This window comes from Tiliqua scincoides, chromosome 14, assembly GCF_035046505.1.
Source record: "Tiliqua scincoides isolate rTilSci1 chromosome 14, rTilSci1.hap2, whole genome shotgun sequence".
NCBI lineage: Eukaryota > Metazoa > Chordata > Lepidosauria > Squamata > Scincidae > Tiliqua > Tiliqua scincoides.
In genome coordinates, this window is record NC_089834.1 from 2,203,134 (window position 1) to 2,220,722 (window position 17,589).

Below are 17,589 nucleotides of genomic sequence, written 5' to 3' on the forward strand. Positions count from 1 at the left end.
TTAAACTCTGTCAGGTTTAATGTCAGAAAAAATATCAACTCGCCATTGGAAGGTGAGGGGTACAGAGAAGAGGCAATGCAAATAGCAGACATATTTCCTCCCGAAGGCACATCCTCTTTAGGCTTGGCAGAAAGACATGTGCTGGCAGCTCTTACCCCACACAGGTCCATCTGACCTGCAGTTCCCCCTGCCAGCTGAGTCCTTCTGGCCATGGACAAACTGACTAGGGGCTATGGAAATACCTGGCTTGGCTGCCTGCCTGGGACTGGCAGGCCCCAATTCATACAAGTTGTGTCATATCTGCCTTTAACCCAGAAACCAGGATTTGCACCCTCGGACCAAGAGGTCTCACCCAAGACAGTCATCCATGGATGTCTCCATCTCCCAAAGTCTGCCCAAAGAGGACATTTCTTCCCAGCGGGGCCTGCGATGCGGAACAAACAGTGGTTTGCTGCAACATGCAGAGATCCAGACTACTCTCAGAGAGGTCCCCTTTGCAGAGGTGTGGCCATCTCAACCCCCCCATAAGACACAATGCCCAACAGCTCTCCCGTGGGGCATGCCACAACCCTCCATCAGCATCCCTCACCAGCCCCATGTGCCAAAGGGTCACAGGTGGGGCTCTCAGTCTGTCCTCACTTCTGTTTTCTTCTTTTTCTTCTTCTTCATCACGACCTTTCCAGCAAGCTCATCATGATCCTCTCCACCGACACTCCCTTCTTTCCTGCAAGGCCCACCAAGACACAAGGGCCGCTCAGTTCCATTGCCAATCTGGGCATTCTGGAGAATTTCCACTGCATCCTCTTCACTGCTGTCCTTGCCGCCTGCTTTGGCCACAGCCGCCTTCTTCCTCTTCTTTTTCTTCTTTCGGCTGGGCTCTGTGGTCTGGCAACTATGGTCGGTGCTGGGGTTCTGGAGCGCTGCTGGGAGGCCACTTAGCTGAAGGATGTCGGCCGCCGATACAGCAGCCTCTCGACATCGCTGCCACTCCTGGTCACTGTCCTGTTCACTGGAAGAGGGACAAGCAAAGCAGGGGGTGCGAGATCATCTGTTTTTCCTTGCACACACACCCAACACACACACAGCCTAATTACAGGGCAATTGTCTCACTGATCTCACACAATTAACATCATGCACATTGACCGGCAAGAGAGGATTTTCAAGTGTGCCCACTGAAAACAGAGAACCCAGCATGTGCTTAATGGTGGATCCCACTTAGGAGGTGTCCAGCTGCAGCCCCCAAGCAGCCCCTGCAGCAGGACATACAACTTCAAACCCCAGAACGACACCAAAGAAGACATGCAGGCAAGCGTTGCCTCACCTGGAGCTGGAGCACTGCAGCCTCCTCCCCCTCCCCAGGGGCACGGATTCCAGCTTGCCACAGTCTCCCGGGATGGAGGAGGAGAAGAGGCGGAAGCCTGTGTCACCTGCCAAAAACAGGAAGGGCCAGAGGTGAGTGCAGCAGTCAGATCAGGGGCTCCTACTCTAGACCAGCACTAGAACGTGTGCTTCTCAACTCAGGTGGCACTGTGATGAGTTGCACCCCCTCCAAGCTTCTGCCTACCTTCCCCATCTTCATTAATTGCAAATGGGGTGGCAGAACCAGAACAGTACTGGTTGTCAAAGACAGACTTTGACCTGGAAGATCCAGGTTCAAATCCCCGCTCAGCCATGAAGCTTCTTAGGTGACTGTTAACTCTCAGCCTCACTAATCTCACAGGGTTGTTGCAAGGACACAAGGAGAGAAGGAACCATGGACACCACCCTGAGCTTCTTTAGGTGCCCTTCTCCCCGCCAACATTTTTTTTTCCCAAATTTGGGCCTGTTTTTAAGGCCTTAGAACAGCCATTTTCAACCACTGTGCCATGGCACATTGGTGTGCTGCAGGTGTGTCTGCAGGTGTGTCTGCAGGAGTTTGGGGGAGCGTCATTTATTAGTAGGGCCAATGGGGGATGTGAGCCCCCCACTGGCAGCATGGTGTGCCTTGTCAATTGTCCAAAAACTGATGGTGTGCCTCGACCATTTTAGTACTTTGTCAGTGTGCTATGAGATGATAAAGATTGAAAATCACTGCCTTAGGGCAGGGGGGAATACCTGTGGCCTCCCTGGTCCCCAGAAGGCCTTCTGAGGCCTTCAAAATGTTGAGAAATTGCACTTCTGGTTTTCTGAAAAAAGTGGACTTGGGAGGGTGACATTTTGTAGTCCTGTGCCCCCAGGTGGCACCGGGCCAAGTTCACAATTGGAAGGACAGCATAAAAATATGAGAAATAAAAATAGTTCCATTTAACATTAGCAGGAAGTCCTCCTCTGTGGACCATGCGAGGGCAGAGATCAGGTGAACTCAGACCAGGGGTGAGGATCGAGCTTGTCCCCTTCTTCTGTCTCTGCAGGAGGGACACAAGGAAAGAGGCTTCCCTGAGACACTGAAATTTGCAGCAGTACAGAAGGACCACATGGCCAGGCAGGCAGACAACAGCTCTTGGCCAGCCCAGAGACTGGGACTGGCAGATGTACAGGCCAATTAGATGCCCAGGTCAGGGGGGCTGGAAGAGATGCCCAGGTGGTAATAAACCATCCAATCAGATAGTTTTTTTACCTCACTGTACCGGGGCTACTTAAAGCCAAGTCCAGGTCTGCCCACATGCGTTCTACCCGGCTCTCTCCAAAAGCATCTCTGCATGGCTAGCTCCATCCCCCTTGCTGGGGATCCAAGGGATGCCACAGTGCCCAGAAGGCCACACTCTTGAGTAAACCCAAAGAGGGACCCAAGACACCTTAGAAATTCTTTTGCTTTCAAACTGACCTGCAATTGCCTGCTTTCTACTGAAGTTTTTGCTGGGTGTGTGTGTCTTCCAACAACCACGCCATTTTCCAAGCATTTGCATGCTCTCTCCTTTTCTCCTTTGCATTATCCAACCCCCTTTGTCTTTTGGGTGTATTCATTAAGTTTTTACATTTTAACTTTCCACCTGCTTGTTGAGTCCTAGTATTCTGGCTACACACCACAGTGCAGGTTTTGGAGGAATTTGCTGGTCTCCCACCCTCTCTCTGTCTGGCTCTATACACGTCTGGTGGACATGGGAGTCTACCAATTTGGCTCTGGTATGGACAGGAGGGAGGCATCAGTACCAGGACCCCCTGCCCGCCCCTAATCACTCCACCAGGCCTGGCCAATAGTGCTGCCTGCCAACCACGAGGACTAAGGGGATTGCACACCCCTCTTCTCTTCTGCCCCTTGAGAGGACTCTGGGGACGGAGCAAGACAGCCCCAAAGAGCGAAGCAAGACTGATCTCTGCAGCCGGTGACCAGGGCTCCAGCGCCAGAATTCCAAATGTGGCGAGTTCAGCCACAGAGAGATTTGTTAAACGGGTCGGTGATCATGGAGCAGTGCTTAGGTTGGCACCAGGCCGTTGAATGAATTTGAACCAGACAAGAAGCTCACCATCGTCCTCCACCTCTGACACTCTCAGGGAATTCTGTGCAGGTTCTGACGTGTGCTCAAAGATGGCAATTGAGCTGAAATGAAGAAGAACAATGAGAGCACCAGGCTGGGTGCTGCACAGTTCCTGCTTCAAATGCTGGGGGCGGCACAGATGGAATGAACAGCCCCGCAGTTTTCCTTCCAACAGTAATGAACACTTGTAGCCATTCTGCGCAGACACTGCGTCCCTCGAGGAGCCTGGAAAACTGGCCACGTAGAAGACGGGGCAAGCCCACCAGGGCACCGTTTACTGAAAAGCTCTCTTGCACCCGTCCCACTGAAATGGGGAGCCACCACAAGAGGAAGACCACGAGTGTGAGGCTGAGGAGGCCTTGCAAAGTGTGCAATCCAAGTCCTATGGCCCTCACTTCTCAGCTGAGAAGCAGACTGTCCCCCTGAGGGACCAACTCCAAAGCTGGACAACATCGGGGGGGGGGGCAGCCTGAAAGCCCTCAAACCTGGGACACCCTAATGGGGAAGCCAGGTGCAAAATGGTGCCCAGGGAGCAGAGTCAATTCCCCACTTCAAACCCCTAGAGCAGAGCTTCCCAAACTTTTTAGAACTGAGACCCAACAATCTATTGTGAACCACTTGACAAAAAGAGAGATCTAGAAAGAATATACTCTATAACTGTGGTTCTCACACATTTAGCACCAGGACCCACTTTTTAGAATGAGAATCTGTCAGGACCCACCAGAAGTGATGGATGTCATGACTGGAAGTGACATCAACAAGCAGGAACATTTCTAACCATCCTAGGCTGCAAACCTACCCATACTTACCCAGGAGTAAGTCCCATTTACTATCCTTGTTAAAAAAATATATATATATACATAGTACCTTGTTAAAATGACAGGTCTCTCACATTTCCCCAAATGCAGTCACATTCCATGGTAGCATCAAGTCTAATATATTAAAAATAAAATACTGCAATGATTGGGGAGCCACCTGAAATTGGCTCGCGACCCACAGTTTGAGAAATACTGTTCAATAAATAAATAATAATAATAATAATAAAGAACTTCTTAATAATAATTGGGGTTCTGTGCTCTGGAGGCTGCTAGGGATCTTACATACAGTATGCGTATGTACAGACATTTGCTAGACTCTTCCTAGAAATGGAGTTCAAGGGCTGTTACTCCAACCTTTACAATCATTCTAGGGTACCCAGAAGGCTGAATTGGAAAGCAAGATATGCAATTAGGGACTTCCGGACCAGACAAAAGACTGAAACTGGGTTCACTGAAGACTGAAACTGGGTCTACGGCATGCCAATTACTAGAGAAAATTGGAAAATGTGCCCTTTTTATTTGGGGGTATGAAGATGACCTCATACCAGCTAACAATTTTATTCTGCAAACAGGGCAAGGATGCTTGCAAAGTCTTTTCCCCAATGTTTCAAAAACTTTGCGTGACCCATCAAAAACCAACTCGCGATCCATTGGTGGATCTCGGCCCACAGTTTGGGAAACAGTGCCCTAGAGCCAACCCCTCGGACAATTTCTCTGCCAAATACCTGTCCAAGATGGCGCCCAGCTTCTTGGCGACATGTGCTTGGAATTCTGGAGTTGTTTGCAGTTTGCGCCCGTTCTGGCCCTGGTCCTTGGCCTTTTCTCTGCTGAAGGAGAACAAGAAAACAATCAGCAATGCCTGAGCAGCTGGGAGAGGGCCAATGCCTTTCCCTTACAAAGCTAGCGGCATCTTGTCCTGGAAACAGGACTGAGCAGGCATCGCTCAGTGCCACCAGATGTCTCCACCTCAGAGAGATTCAATCTGGCTAAAGGAAAGCTATGGGACATCCTTATACAGGATTTTTGGCAGCAATTCAGTTGTCCAATACAAGACAGTGCTCTGCCCCAACCATATGACATTCCAAGTGTTTTGTTTTTAAAGGGACAAGGAGAGAAGGAAATGACAGACCTGCCAGCCTGCGACTGCAGGATCGGCTACAATATCTTCAGCAGACAGAAAGATCTTGCCTCTTTCCTACAAACAGAGCTTATAAGCAGCTGACAGACAAACAGAGGGCTGTGAGTGCTTGCACAACTCACATGGTGGTGGCGCTTTCCAAAGGGCTCTGATGAGGAAGCTATGCCTCACCTGCCTCCCCACCCACTACATGTCTCTAGACTGGGGTACCCAATGGAAGCTGCTAACAGCCTGGAAGCTTTTTCAGAAAAGAAGAGCAGGAACTTCTAGCCTTAACATTCAGGGCAGTGCAGTCAGGAGGCCAAGCGTCTTACTGTCAGGGTGCCCTCCTCCCCGCCAGACCCAGATTTACCTTTCAAGGGGGCCAAGGAGACACAAGGGGAAGGCAGCTTGGCCGGGGCAAGAGGAAGAGCTGCCTGGCTCAGGCATGTCTGCCCGACAGCCTCCCACATTCCCAGCACGTGGGGAGAGACCTGCTGGCAGGGCACCTCTCCCTGACTGGAGCACCTGGTGTTGGGCAGAAGCTTGGAGGCCAGGACCTAGTAAGAGGTCAGGGAGGAGGGAGAGACAGAGGAGGTAACACCAGGAAGAGAGGCCCTGGGCAGGGTGGGGCTGGAAGAGGAAGCAGCCTATATAACTGACAGGAAGCCCATGATGAGGGCAGAAAGCTAGTACTGGAGAGGCAGAAGGTTGTGTCCGCAACAGTGCCTGCCTAGGACTCAGTCTCAAGGGCTATGCCAGGGAGGAGGATCAGGTTGATTTAACCCTCTCCCCCTGAGCCAACCTGAGGCCTCCCTAAAGACTTCAAACCAGGACCATCTCCAAGCAGAAGCTGCCTTCTCCCCCAGCCTGCCTGACACCCCTACACTTACATATCAAATATACTCATCCACACAGATACAGCAAAAGGATATAAATCCAGATCAATAGTTGGACAGCCTCACCGAAAAAAGAAAATGATACTGGAGGGCTGGGAAAGGTGCAGAAACAGGCAATCAAAATTATCAAGCACTGGAGAACCTCCCGCTAAGCAAAGAATCAAGACATTTGGGGCTTTTTGGTTTAGAGCAGGGGTCGCCAAACTTTTTGGCAGGAGGGCCACATCATCTCTCTGACACTGTGTTGGGGGCCAGGGGAAAAAATTAATTTACATTTAAAATTTGAATAAGTTTACATGAATGAATGTATTAGAAATAGAACTTATATAAATGAATGAAGGTCTTGCAATAGCTCAAGGCCTCTAAAAGGCCTTGCACAAAGCAAGGCCAGCCTTTCCTTCGCTGCCGCGGCCGCATCACAGATGTAAAACAGCAAGCAGTGGAGGGAGCCCCTGGCCCACAGTTCACGTAAGAGGTCGAACAGTCGAGCCGAGAGCAGTTGCGTCGGGCCAGCACAGGCTCCAACAAGTCTCCAGAGGGCCAGAGGCCCATTGGAGACTGAGGGCTCCCTGTGGGCTGAATTGGGATTCCCTGAGGGCTGTGAATGGCCCCGGGGCCAGGGTTTGGGCACCCCTGGTAGAGAAAAGACAACTCAGTGCGAACCTGATGGGGTATATACAAGTGTGCATGCTGTGGAGAGAAAAACATTTTCCTCCCTCCCAAAATGAAACTGATGGGTAGGAGATTCAGGACTTTGTTACACAATGCAGAACACCATTACAAATTAGTTGTGGCCACAGCCACTAGCTTAGACAGCCTTGAAACTGGTAAATTGCTGGCTGCTAGTCATGACAGCTATGTAGAACCTCTAGGTTCAGGTGTAGTATACCACAACCCCCAATGCTGAGGGGCAAACAGCAGGGGAGGCCTTTTATCTTCAGGTTTGGGGGCTTCCCAAAAGAATCTAGCTGGCTACTTAATGCTACTGGTCTTAAATAAAACTTGGTTTTCTGCCTGCTGGCTCAAAAAGTGGGCCCATTAAGTTCAATGGGATTTATGGCCAAGTCAGAGAATGGAGGACTGCAGCCTGAGATGAAAGGTCCAAGCTTAGCTTTCCCCTTGAGGGGGCAGAGAGGTTCCCACCCTGCATTCTGAGAAGGCTCAGCCCTGGAAGGCTCCTGCTGCATACAGTTCATGCATGGAGGCCATCTTCAACATTGAAAAAAAGTAGAACAAGAGATACCTGATGCTTGGTTCAGCAGATGGCAAATTGTTCTTCTTCACGTTACCTGCTACAAAAAAAGACTTATAAGAATGACGTATAAAAGGTCCAAAGATGAAAACACCATTCAAACATGCACTCATCAATGGTGGGCGAAAATGATTTTATTTTTTCACAGATTTTGGTGTTTTCTGAAGGTTGTTGGCAACCTTCAGTCTCGAAAGACTCTGAAAGGTGGTTCTGGAACAGTGTCTAGTGTGGCTGAAAAGGCCAATTTGGGAGTGACAATCCCTTCCACACTGGGAGCAAGTGCAGTCTGTCCCTGGTCTGTCTCCCTGGCTATGGGCCTTCCTTCTTTGCCTCTTAGCCTCAGACTGTTGGCCAAGTGTCTCTTCAAACTGGGAAAGGCCATGCTGTACAGCCTGCCTCCAAGCAGGCCGCTCAGAGGCCAGGGTTTCCCACTTGTTGAGGTCCACTCCTAAGGCCTTCAGATCCCTCTTGCAGATGTCCTTGTATCGCAGCTGTGGTCTACCTGTAGGGCGCTTTCCTCGCACGAGTTCTCCATAGAGGAGATCCTTTGGGATCCGGCCATCATCCATTCTCACGACATGACCGAGCCAATGCAGGCAGAACTGCAGAAAGCAGCGTTGTGTGTTTTTATTCAAAATTTACAATTATAAATTAAAAGTGCTTTAAAAATGTACCTGTTAGGTGATATAGTGTCAGCAGATGCAGCCATAGTCGTTACCCATGCACCCCCACTCCATTAAACAATGAAAAATAACCAAATAAAATAGTTTTACTTCAGGTTTTGTTTTTTTTCTTACAAAAATGGGAAGTGCAGAAAGCAGTGTTATGTGCTTTTATTTTGTTATCACTGTTTTCACTTCTGTTAATGAACTAGTCTTGAATGGGAAAATAGCTTGCCAACAGCTCAGGGAAAACCTTTTTGGCTGGTCCCCCACACCACCTGACTGCGGAAGTGGATGCTCTTGGTATACACGTAGCAGGAAACTATGTTCCCAAAAATCTCAGAAATACTGGTATGGAAAAAGATGTGTTTTTTAAATCTTCTGCCTGTTTAATCAAAGGTGCTTTTAGAGCCCATTAACAGTTTTTATTTACTCATCTAAAATTAATTTTAAAAAATTGCAGCTCAAGTCACTAACTTTTGGAACACGTTGAATCCAACAGATCCAAAAGTGCTCTAAAGTGGGGCAATTCATGCCACTGATGTGGACTACGGTCTTTTAGTTTTCTGTCTCAATTTCTTATATTCTATTCTTCTGTGCTGGCAGCCTTTCGTCCTTCTCACAGCAATAACAACAAACATCTTAAAACACATAGTTATATGTTTGCTGCCTTAGTATTTCAGCTTGTCATGTATTACTTTTTTACCTACTACAACCTATGGGCAGAAGTGCTTGAAAACAATGTTATTCATTTTACTCAGAAGTAAGCCCACTGTGTTCAGTAAGACTGCTTAGGCTGCAATTCTATGAGAATCCTACCAGAAACTAACACCTCCACCTATGGGATTTTTAGCATGGCTACTACCATTTGCTAAGCTGGCTTTTAAACTGCGTCTTTGATTTTAAAGTAATTAAATTCTTTGAATGTTATGTTGTATTTCATCTACTGTATTTATCAAATACAGGCTGAGTATCATTTATCCTGCTTTGGACAGGAAGGTGTCTGGATTTCAGAATTGCGTAAATTTATATGAGAAGTGCCTGCTCTTGTGATGTTCCCCATATTCAGGTGTCTGCTGGTCTCTTGGACACTTTTCAGCAATGTTTGTCCAGGTCCACACCACAGAGCAGAGTTACCTGCCCTGTATGTGGGAATGAGAAAAAGGTCTTCTAGTGCAGGGGTGCCCAAACCCCAGCCCTGGGGCCACTTGCAGCCCTTAAGGATTCCCAATCCAGCCCTCAGGGAACCCCCAGTCTCCAGTGAGCCTCTGGCTCTCTGGAGACTTCCTGGAGCCTGCGCTGGCCTGATGCAACTGCTCTCAGCATGATGGCTAACTGTTCAACCTCTCGCGTGAGCTGTGGGGCAAGGGCTCCCTCCACTGCTTGCTGTTTCACATCTGTGATGCAGCAGTGGCAGCAAAGGCCTTTTATAGGTGTTGAGCTATTGAAATACCTTCATTCATTCATATAAGCTCCAGCTCTAATATATTCATTTATGTAAATATATTCAAATTTGAAATGTAAATTAATTCTTTTTTCCCTGCCCCCGACTATAGTAGTGTTTCTCAAACTATGGGTCGGGACTCACTCGGTTGGTCGTGAGACAATTTCAGGTGGGTCGCAAAGCACCATTGAAAATATGGGAAGAGGAGGTGCTGGAAAGGGGGAGAGCTGTGTGGTTATTTTGCTTGTGCCTAGGTTGGAAACAGGCATTTTTTTCCTTTCTGATTCACTTTGCTGTTGGAAAATTGCTGATAAATAACCCCACTTATTGCTGCATACTCAGGAAAGCAGCAGGCTCTGGTATTACAATGACTGCACTTCCTGCTTGATGTCACTTCCAGACATGACATCATTTCCAGATCGATGACATCACTTGTAATGAAGTAAATAAAATAAGAAAATAAACAAAATCACTTCCAGCAGGTCCTGTACAGATTGTCATTGTCAAAAGTGGGTCCTGGTGCTAAAAAGCACTGCACTACAGAAAACACTACACAAATGCTCCTTGTATTCATGTTGCAGTCACACTTCCTCTGTTCACACTCCACAGTGTGCCAGCCTGCAGTACCAAAAACCGCAGCAATGTGCTAGACTGCTGGACCAAAAAGAAGTCTGGAGAAGGGATAATCTCTCTGTATTGTACAGGGACGTGCAGTGGGTGGGGAGGCAGTGAGGCAGAGCCTCCCCACCAGAGTCCTGTGCGCATGGGTTGAGTATGCTTGAGCACTCACATGGCGGTGGTAGCAGCACTGGCACTTTTCAAAGGACTCGGTGGGGATGTTCTACCTCACCTCACACAGAGGAGTGCATTATGAAGGACTCCAGTGGGGAGGCTCTGTCTCACCTGCCTCTCCAGCGCCCAGGCATCCCTGCCACCCTCTGCCTGTTCTGCTTCCTTTCCAAAGGACTCCAGCGGGGAGGCTCTGCCTCACCTGCCTCCCCACCCACTGCACGTCCCTGGTATTGTAAGCCTCCCTGAGCTTTTGGAAACTGTTCTTCCAACAATGGTGTCTATATGAATGAATGTATAAGGGTGCGTGTGTGTGTCTATATGTATGAATGTATATGGGTGTGTGCGCGCATACACACCCACATATACACAGACACACACCATTGTTGGAAGAACAGCATATGTATGCGTGTGTAGGTGTATATACACACACACACAAACAAACCAAAAGGCGGCTCGCCCCCTCCCAGTGTGGCTGCTGCTGTTCAAGTGGCCAGGAGTTCCCTTAGCCATGCAAGTACAGAGACCTCCCCAAGGAAGGACGAAGCTTGCCCCAGGGGTGCCTGCAAAGGCCTCCTGCAGGGAAGGGTTCCGGGGCGCCTTCCTGCCTACCAGGCGGGTCCCAGGCGGCCTCTCGACAGCGCTGCAAGTTCTCCTCCTCTTCGCTGCTGCCGCTCGTACAGCCCTCCCAGGCCGCCGCCATCTTGGAAGCTCCTCTGCCCCGGAGCATTCTGGGACTTGTAGTCCGACTCTGCTAACCCTCATCTGCCTCTCCTGGGAGCAAGACCTGCTTCAGCTGCCCAGCCTTAGAACAGCCCTGCAGGGTCAGGCCCCAGGCCGGCTTCCTGCATCTCACAGTGGCCCACCAGGTGCCTCAGGGAGCCCACAAGACCCTGCATCCTGGTGCCACTCATTCCTTGCACATAGATAGGCTGCCCCTGCTTCCAGGAAGTTGCATTAACTCACCAGGACTGGAGTCGCCCTCCACCTTTGAAAGGCATCCAGGCCAGGTGCCATCGCAACATCCTGTGGCAGGGAGTTCCGCAGATCCTTGCTCCCTGGACAGCTTCAAAGTCTTGAATAAACCTAGGCGAGAGAGAGAGAGAGAGAGAGAGAGAGATCTGAAACTCCTTGCTGAAGGATGAGAAGACTGCATCTGAAGACCTAGATGTCTTTAACCCATTTCTGCCCAACCCACAGGTGCACCCATTTGATCCTTGTTGCGTATATTGAGCAGAAATGGCTTAAAAGGGGGATTGAATAAGTTCCTGGAAGAAAACTCCATAGATAAGCCATGAAAAGGAGGGTTTTAAGGCAGGCTGGTGAAGAGGAGTGAGGTCAACTAGTCAGGTTCTCCTGGGTAGACAAAAGGAGCAGGGAGAGGAGGTGGAAGTGGCTAAACATTCAGCTGCCTGAAGATGGAAGAAAAATGGAAGAAAAAATCTCAAATAACCAGAACCAGGGAACATCCCACGAACACTGGGCGTCGGGAGAGTCAGAACAGACAGAAGGAAATATTTCTTGACACAGCATGCAATTAGTCTGTGGAACTCCTTGCCACAGAAAGTGGTGATGGCATCTGACCTAGACGTCTTTCGAAGTGGATGGGACAGATTTCTAGTTTAAAAAGTCCATCACAGGTTACGAGCCGCAGCAGGTCTGTGCAGCCTCCTGATTTCAGGAGCAGCATTGCAGCTGCGCGGGAGGGCGCCGGGACGCAGGGCTCTCGCTGTCCTTGTGCTCCTTGAGGCCCCCGGCAGCTGGACGGGACGGGCCTCTGGCTCCCTGATGTCCTCGGGCTGATGCCCCCAGGTGGGCGTGGATGGAGCGCAGACTGACGGCCCCATCCGAGGTTGCCTACTCGGAAGCAAGTCCATTGGAGTCAAGGGGGTCTGCTCCCAGGTGAGTGTGGAGGGATGGGAGCCTCTGCATGTCTACTCAGAAGTAAGTCCCACTGCCATCAGTGGGGCTTTCTCCCAGGAAAGTGCGGATAGGACGGGAGCCTGAGCCGGGAGCTGCTCCTGGCTGTCCCCCAGAAGTAAGTCCATTAGAGTCAATGGCTTTACTCCCAGGGAAGGGCGCCTGGGAGCCCCTCCCGGCTGCCTCCCCAGAAGCAAGTGCATTGCAGTCAATGGGCTTCCTCCGAGGGAGGCGGGGCTACTGCAGCCGCGGACGGGGAGGCGGCACCGCGCGTGCGCGTTGCGGCGCCGGGCGGAGCCCTTTGGGGGCGGGCCGCGCACGGTTTCGCGAACGCGGCCCTTCTGGAGGGCGGGGCCTTGTGGCGCGGGCACTCTGGGTCACGTGACGCTCGGAACGTCCGGCGCTCGGGAGGCGAGGCCGGGGCCCTGACGGTGGACGCAGCCGGCGCAGGCCTCGCGCGCACCCGGTGAGGAGCGCAGGGGGGAGAGGTGGAGCGGGGCCGGCGGAGGGCGGGCGGCAGCTGGAGCCGTGTTGGGAGCAGGAGGCGTCTCTGGTCTCGCCTGACCCCAGCGAGGCTTTGGGGTGGGGAGGGGCGTTTGGTGAAGGGCTGCCGAAGCTCTTGGAAGGGGCTGTTAGTGGAGGCGGCCGAGCAGAGACTCCCTATGCAGGGGCAGTCTACCTGAGCCTTCCTCTGTCTGTGTGGGGCAAACAGGGACCATGAGAAGGTGGGCATAACAGAAACAGAGCTGTGCAGGGGCTGTCTACCTGTGCAGGGGCAGTCTGTGGGGGGGGGGCAAACAGGATGCCATGAGAAGCTGGGCATTAGCTAAGCAGAACCTAAACAGAGCCTCCCAATGCAAGAGCAGTCTAAGCCTCCCTGTGCAAAAGCAGTCTATCTGAGCCTCCTTGTTTGGGAGCTGTCTGCCCTCTGTCTGTGGGGGGTAAACACGGACCATGAGAAGCTGGGCATAACCTAAACAGAGCCTTCCTGTGCAGGGGCAGTCTATCTGAGGCTTCCTGTGCAGGGGCAGTCTATCTGAGGCTTCCTGTATAGAGGCAGTCCACCGTCAGTTTATGGGGGGTAAACAGGGAGCATAAGCTAAACAGAGCCTGCCTGCCTTTACAGGGGCAGTTTCCCTTTTAGATTGGGGCAAACAGGGACTATAAGAAGCTGAGCTTAGCTAAACAGAGCCTTCCTGTGCAGAGGCAGTCTACCTTTTAGATGGGGGCAACTGGGAACATAAGAAGCTACTATGTACAGGATTAGTTTCCCTTATCTGAACTGCTTGGGACAGGAGGGTGTCAGGATTTCAGAAGTTTGGATTTTGGAATAATTGCGTCAAGATATTGAGAGTCGCTTCCTCTTGCTCTCTTCACTGTGACCCGTTCGGGTGTCTGCTGGCCTCTTGGACACTTCTCAAGCAATGTCTGTCCAGGTCCACACCATGGAGCAGAGAACAGAACCTGCAGCCTGTGCCCGCGCTGTGCGTGAGAATGAGCACCAGACCTTCTAGCACCACGAGAGAAAGCCAGTCCTGGACCGAAATGTCTGGGTTTGGGATGTCCGGTTAAGGGGTAATCTCCCTGTGCCGACTCAGTCCCTTCGGTCTGTCTAGCTGAGTAGTCTGAACACCACCGGGCAATGAATCTTTCCCTGACCTCCCTGGAGGCGCTGGGAGTTGAACCAAGGATGTGCTCCACTCTGAGTGATGCCCCCCTCCCTGGAAGCAGGAGTCTGCTTATTCTGATCCAGCAGATCTTATTGGCCACGTTAGGATGGGTATCTCCATGTTGAGCAGCTCTCCGCTTGAGAGAACTGGTGGCAAGGAACACACAGTCTGTGAGGGCACTTGTCTGTATGCTCCGGCAGGCTTCCCAGGGGCCACCTCTGTTGAAAGGAGGATCCTGAGCTAGGTGGCACTTTGATCGCAGTCAGCTGGGTTCTTCTGTAGTTATTTGCATGGATTAAAGACATTCTTGTAGAACATAAAATCTGCCCTGGGCTATCAGCTGCTATATCAGCGATTTTCAACCTTTCATCTCACAGCACATTGATGAGGCTTGAAAATGCTCAAGGCACACCATCAGTTTTTTGACAGCTGCCAAGGCACACTGTGCTGCCAGTGGGGACCTCACAGCCCCCAGTGGCCCTACTAATAAATGATCCTGTCCCTATTTCCCGTGGTACACCAATGGCTGTGCTATAGCTTCATAGAACCAACTTTGCTGCTGTTGTTGCTTTATGTTTCTGCATTTTCATCAGATCAGACAGAACATTTGCAATTCCTGTTGGCAAGAGCTGCTTTTGATATCAAATGACATTTTAAAATTTAACATAGTGCTTTCTTCCTCTAGTAGTCGTTTAAAAGGAAAACAGAAGGCAAACTTTAAATAGATTACCTAAATAAATTACGCTGTGTATGTTTAAACTGCACAAAATCATAAGTTTGTGTTACTCCTCCTGACATGTTGTGTAGATCTCCTTGTTAATCCACTTAAGACTTTTTTTATTGTAAATGTGCTGTTACATAATAGCTTCAGACCTAGAATGTGTTGTCTAGCTGGTTGTACTGGATTCCTTTCATCACTCTCAATGTGCAGTTCTGTACATGCCTACAAGTAAGTCCTCTTGTGTTGAATGAGACTTACTCAAAGGTCATTGTGTTTAGGATTGCAGCCCAAGTTTTTCAAGATAAGTGCATCTGAAATAGTTTGCACACAACACACTGTTAAAAGTTTTTCTGGTCTCTGACCTGGAATGCGGACACCAACCCATCTCCTGCTGCTGCTACAGGTTCTAGCTCACCAGGGATCCACTCTATTGTTTTACCTCAGTTCTTAAAGTCCTGGATACTTGTATTTTTGAGTGCTGGTAACCAAGAGGCATTTACACTCAAGTGTCTCATCTTCTGTTCATAGTCTGTTTATAAATCTTTACCAGTGCTCAAAAATACAAGTATTCAGGTCTTTAAGAATTGGGGCAGAGCAATAGATGCTTGAACTTTTAAGATCAGACTATCAGTTATACTGGATAGTTTGAAAAGCTACTTGTTGTGGCTTTGAGAATGCCTACCAAAGTAGTAGGTGAGAACTGTGTGGTCGACTGCAGCCTATCAGTCCAGACATTGTTAATTTTCTTGGGTGAAGGGGCTTTTGAAATAATCAAAGAGCTCCTCTAAAAGGGCAAGCCTCCTTGCTGGCAGCTGGAAGAATCAGTTGGTCCACCAGGAGGAGAGTCAGTTGTTGGGTCTTGGGGAGGAGGAGGATGCTGTGAAGGAAGGCAGGGGTTTTTTTTGTTTTTTTGTTTAAATGTACTTAACCTATGTACTTTCCTTCCTGATCTTTTCCATTTTTCCTTTCTCCTGGTTTCTTGTTTTGCTTAGATTAATAAATATTGTTTTATGTTTTAACTGCTCAGACTGTTTCCGATCATATTACTGTTTCTAGAGTTCTCTGTCACACAAGCTGAAAAAATATGCCAGACTTCTAATAGTTAACTCTATGTGAAGGAAAGGAAATAGTTAAACATGTTTTTTTTTCTTTAAAGAACATGTACACTTGTTTTCGTGTAGTCAGTAGTGCAGAGTTCAAAGTCACTGCAGCTTGTGATCTGGGAGATCAATGTTTCTGAGGTTGCAGAGAATCTCAGGACTCAATGCTTGCAGGTTCAAAAACTCTCTCTGCCTGGGCAGCACTCTTACTTGGTCCTGGGCAACCAATTGGCCATATTTTAATTTTGAAAAAGTAGTTTGTTTTTTACAAGGGTATTTAGAGTTCTTCTGACCACTCTTTAATTAAAAAACAGCAACCCCAAGACTTTAAGTCTTGCAGGGTCTTGAGAGTGATAGAGAAGCAAAGATCATGGATTGGAGGGTATAGCTACTCATATAATGTGAAATAAGGATGGAGGAAGGGTGTGGGACAGTGCCTGAGACCTTCCAAAGTAAGGACAAGTATTTTGGCTGGATATGGATATTAATTGAAATGTTCACTCTTAGATACAAGCTTAGAGAGCTCTAATCCAGTGCTCTTCAATCTTGAGGTTGTGACACCAGTGGGGTCACAACGCCTCAGTTGTGGGGTTGTGACAACTTATAGGAATGAAAAAGTCTGAAGATCCCTGAACTACAGCACCACCAGGTCAAGGGGAGGCATCTGGTATTCCCCTTCAGGGACCAATCCACAGTGTCTCAGTCCTGCTCAGGTTCTTAGTAGTTGTGTTAAAATGGCTTATGTTAGTGCCTGGCTTCATGGTAACTTTTTCTGCTCTCTCTAATAAGAATATTTGGCTACAGTGAACTGTGCTGGGAGGGCTTAATAGGGGTGGGCAGATAGCGTCGGGAGTGGGTGGGTGGCATTGGTGGTGGGTCCCCAGTCTCATTATTTTATTCGTTTATTTTATTGGGATCATGGCACAAAGAAGGTTGAAGACCACTGCTCTAATTCAGGGCACAGAGTCAGTTGAATCTCAATAATAGTGTGTGAGTGTGTGTGTGTGTGTGTGCGTGCACGCAGTAATATTTCAAGAAAATGATCTGACTGAATAACAAAGAGTGTGTGCTTATTCTCTCTCTTCCACCCTAATTGAAATGTGAGCAAAGATGTGCTAGAGAAAATTGGGCTGCTGCAACTCTGCAGGGCTCAGGAGCCCCGTCTGTCTGGGCCCTGCGAAGTGCTGGCAGAGCTGCCCTTTGGGGACATCCTGCAAAATGATGTCACCATATGAAAAGATCGGTGTTGAAATAGAGGCCTTCTGTTGCCCTTGCCCTGTGTGCCAGCGAGCGGAGCATGCTACCTCCCCAGAGTCAGGGGGTGATTGCACTGCTGGGTGCATTGGCAAGAGCTGCGTGGGGAGATTGCAGGCTTCCTTGGCCAGTGGTGCTTAGATCTTGGGCACCTTTGCGAAGAAAGGGAGAAGGAGGGCTGAGCTTGTGCCAGGTACATTTGACGAAGGTTAGATGGCAAGGTGGCAATTATTCACCGCCAGGGTCTGTCATGCGTGATTGGGGGGGGGGGCTTTTGTGGAGCGTGATTGAGTGGGGAGGTGCTCTTGCGGAAGAATGGTTTGCTGGCTTTATCCAACAATCCAAAGGGCACCTCGGCATGACATTTTGGAGGGGCAGGAACTTTTAATTGGTAGCTTAAGCAATCAGAACTTTAGGTGGTTAGTCCATTGGGGGGAAAATCTTAATCAGTGAGCAATTAAGCAGTGATTTAATTTTTAAGGCTGTTT

General features: G+C 49.4%; 2 protein-coding genes across 7 annotated transcripts in view; one reads left to right on the top strand and one right to left on the bottom strand.

Annotated features, from left to right (window-relative positions):
* C14H12orf43 (chromosome 14 C12orf43 homolog) lies at positions 1-12,549 on the bottom strand. 5 transcript variants are annotated; one of them, XM_066609693.1, is made up of 7 exons: positions 12,021-12,549; positions 11,403-11,522; positions 7,533-7,581; positions 4,999-5,100; positions 3,444-3,517; positions 1,322-1,427; positions 1-1,009 (listed from the first exon to the last, which is right to left on the bottom strand). In XM_066609693.1, the coding sequence occupies exons 1-7, from the start codon at positions 12,124-12,126 to the stop codon at positions 625-627; spliced, it is 942 nt and encodes a 313-aa protein (XP_066465790.1). In that variant the 5' UTR covers positions 12,127-12,549; the 3' UTR covers positions 1-624. The 5 variants fall into 5 exon arrangements, with proteins under 5 accessions (XP_066465790.1, XP_066465792.1, XP_066465791.1 ...); XM_066609695.1 differs by having other exon boundaries at positions 11,890-12,112; XM_066609694.1 differs by lacking the exon at positions 7,533-7,581 and having other exon boundaries at positions 11,890-12,113.
* RNF185 (ring finger protein 185) overlaps positions 12,196-17,589 on the top strand; it is a 21,766-nt gene continuing 16,372 nt past the window's right edge. The window contains exon 1 of one of the 2 annotated variants that reach the window (XM_066609699.1): positions 12,196-12,338. The gene's annotated coding sequence lies outside the window, so the exon portion shown is untranslated. Of the gene's footprint in view, positions 12,339-12,726; positions 12,823-17,589 lie in introns of those variants that run through there. The other variant, XM_066609698.1, reaches the window with a different exon arrangement.

Excerpts from the sequence above, each read along its gene's own strand:
- C14H12orf43 (XM_066609693.1), bottom strand. The coding sequence starts at position 12,126 with ATGCTGCTCCTGAAATCAGGAGGCTGCACAGACCTGCTGCGGCTCGTA. Across the intron at positions 7,582-11,402 it reads GGAGGGCGACTCCAGTCCTG|CAGGTAACGTGAAGAAGAAC; the intron begins GTGAGTTAATGC and ends CTTTTTTTGTAG. Across the intron at positions 1,428-3,443 it reads GTCAGAGGTGGAGGACGATG|GTGACACAGGCTTCCGCCTC; the intron begins GTGAGCTTCTTG and ends TGTTTTTGGCAG.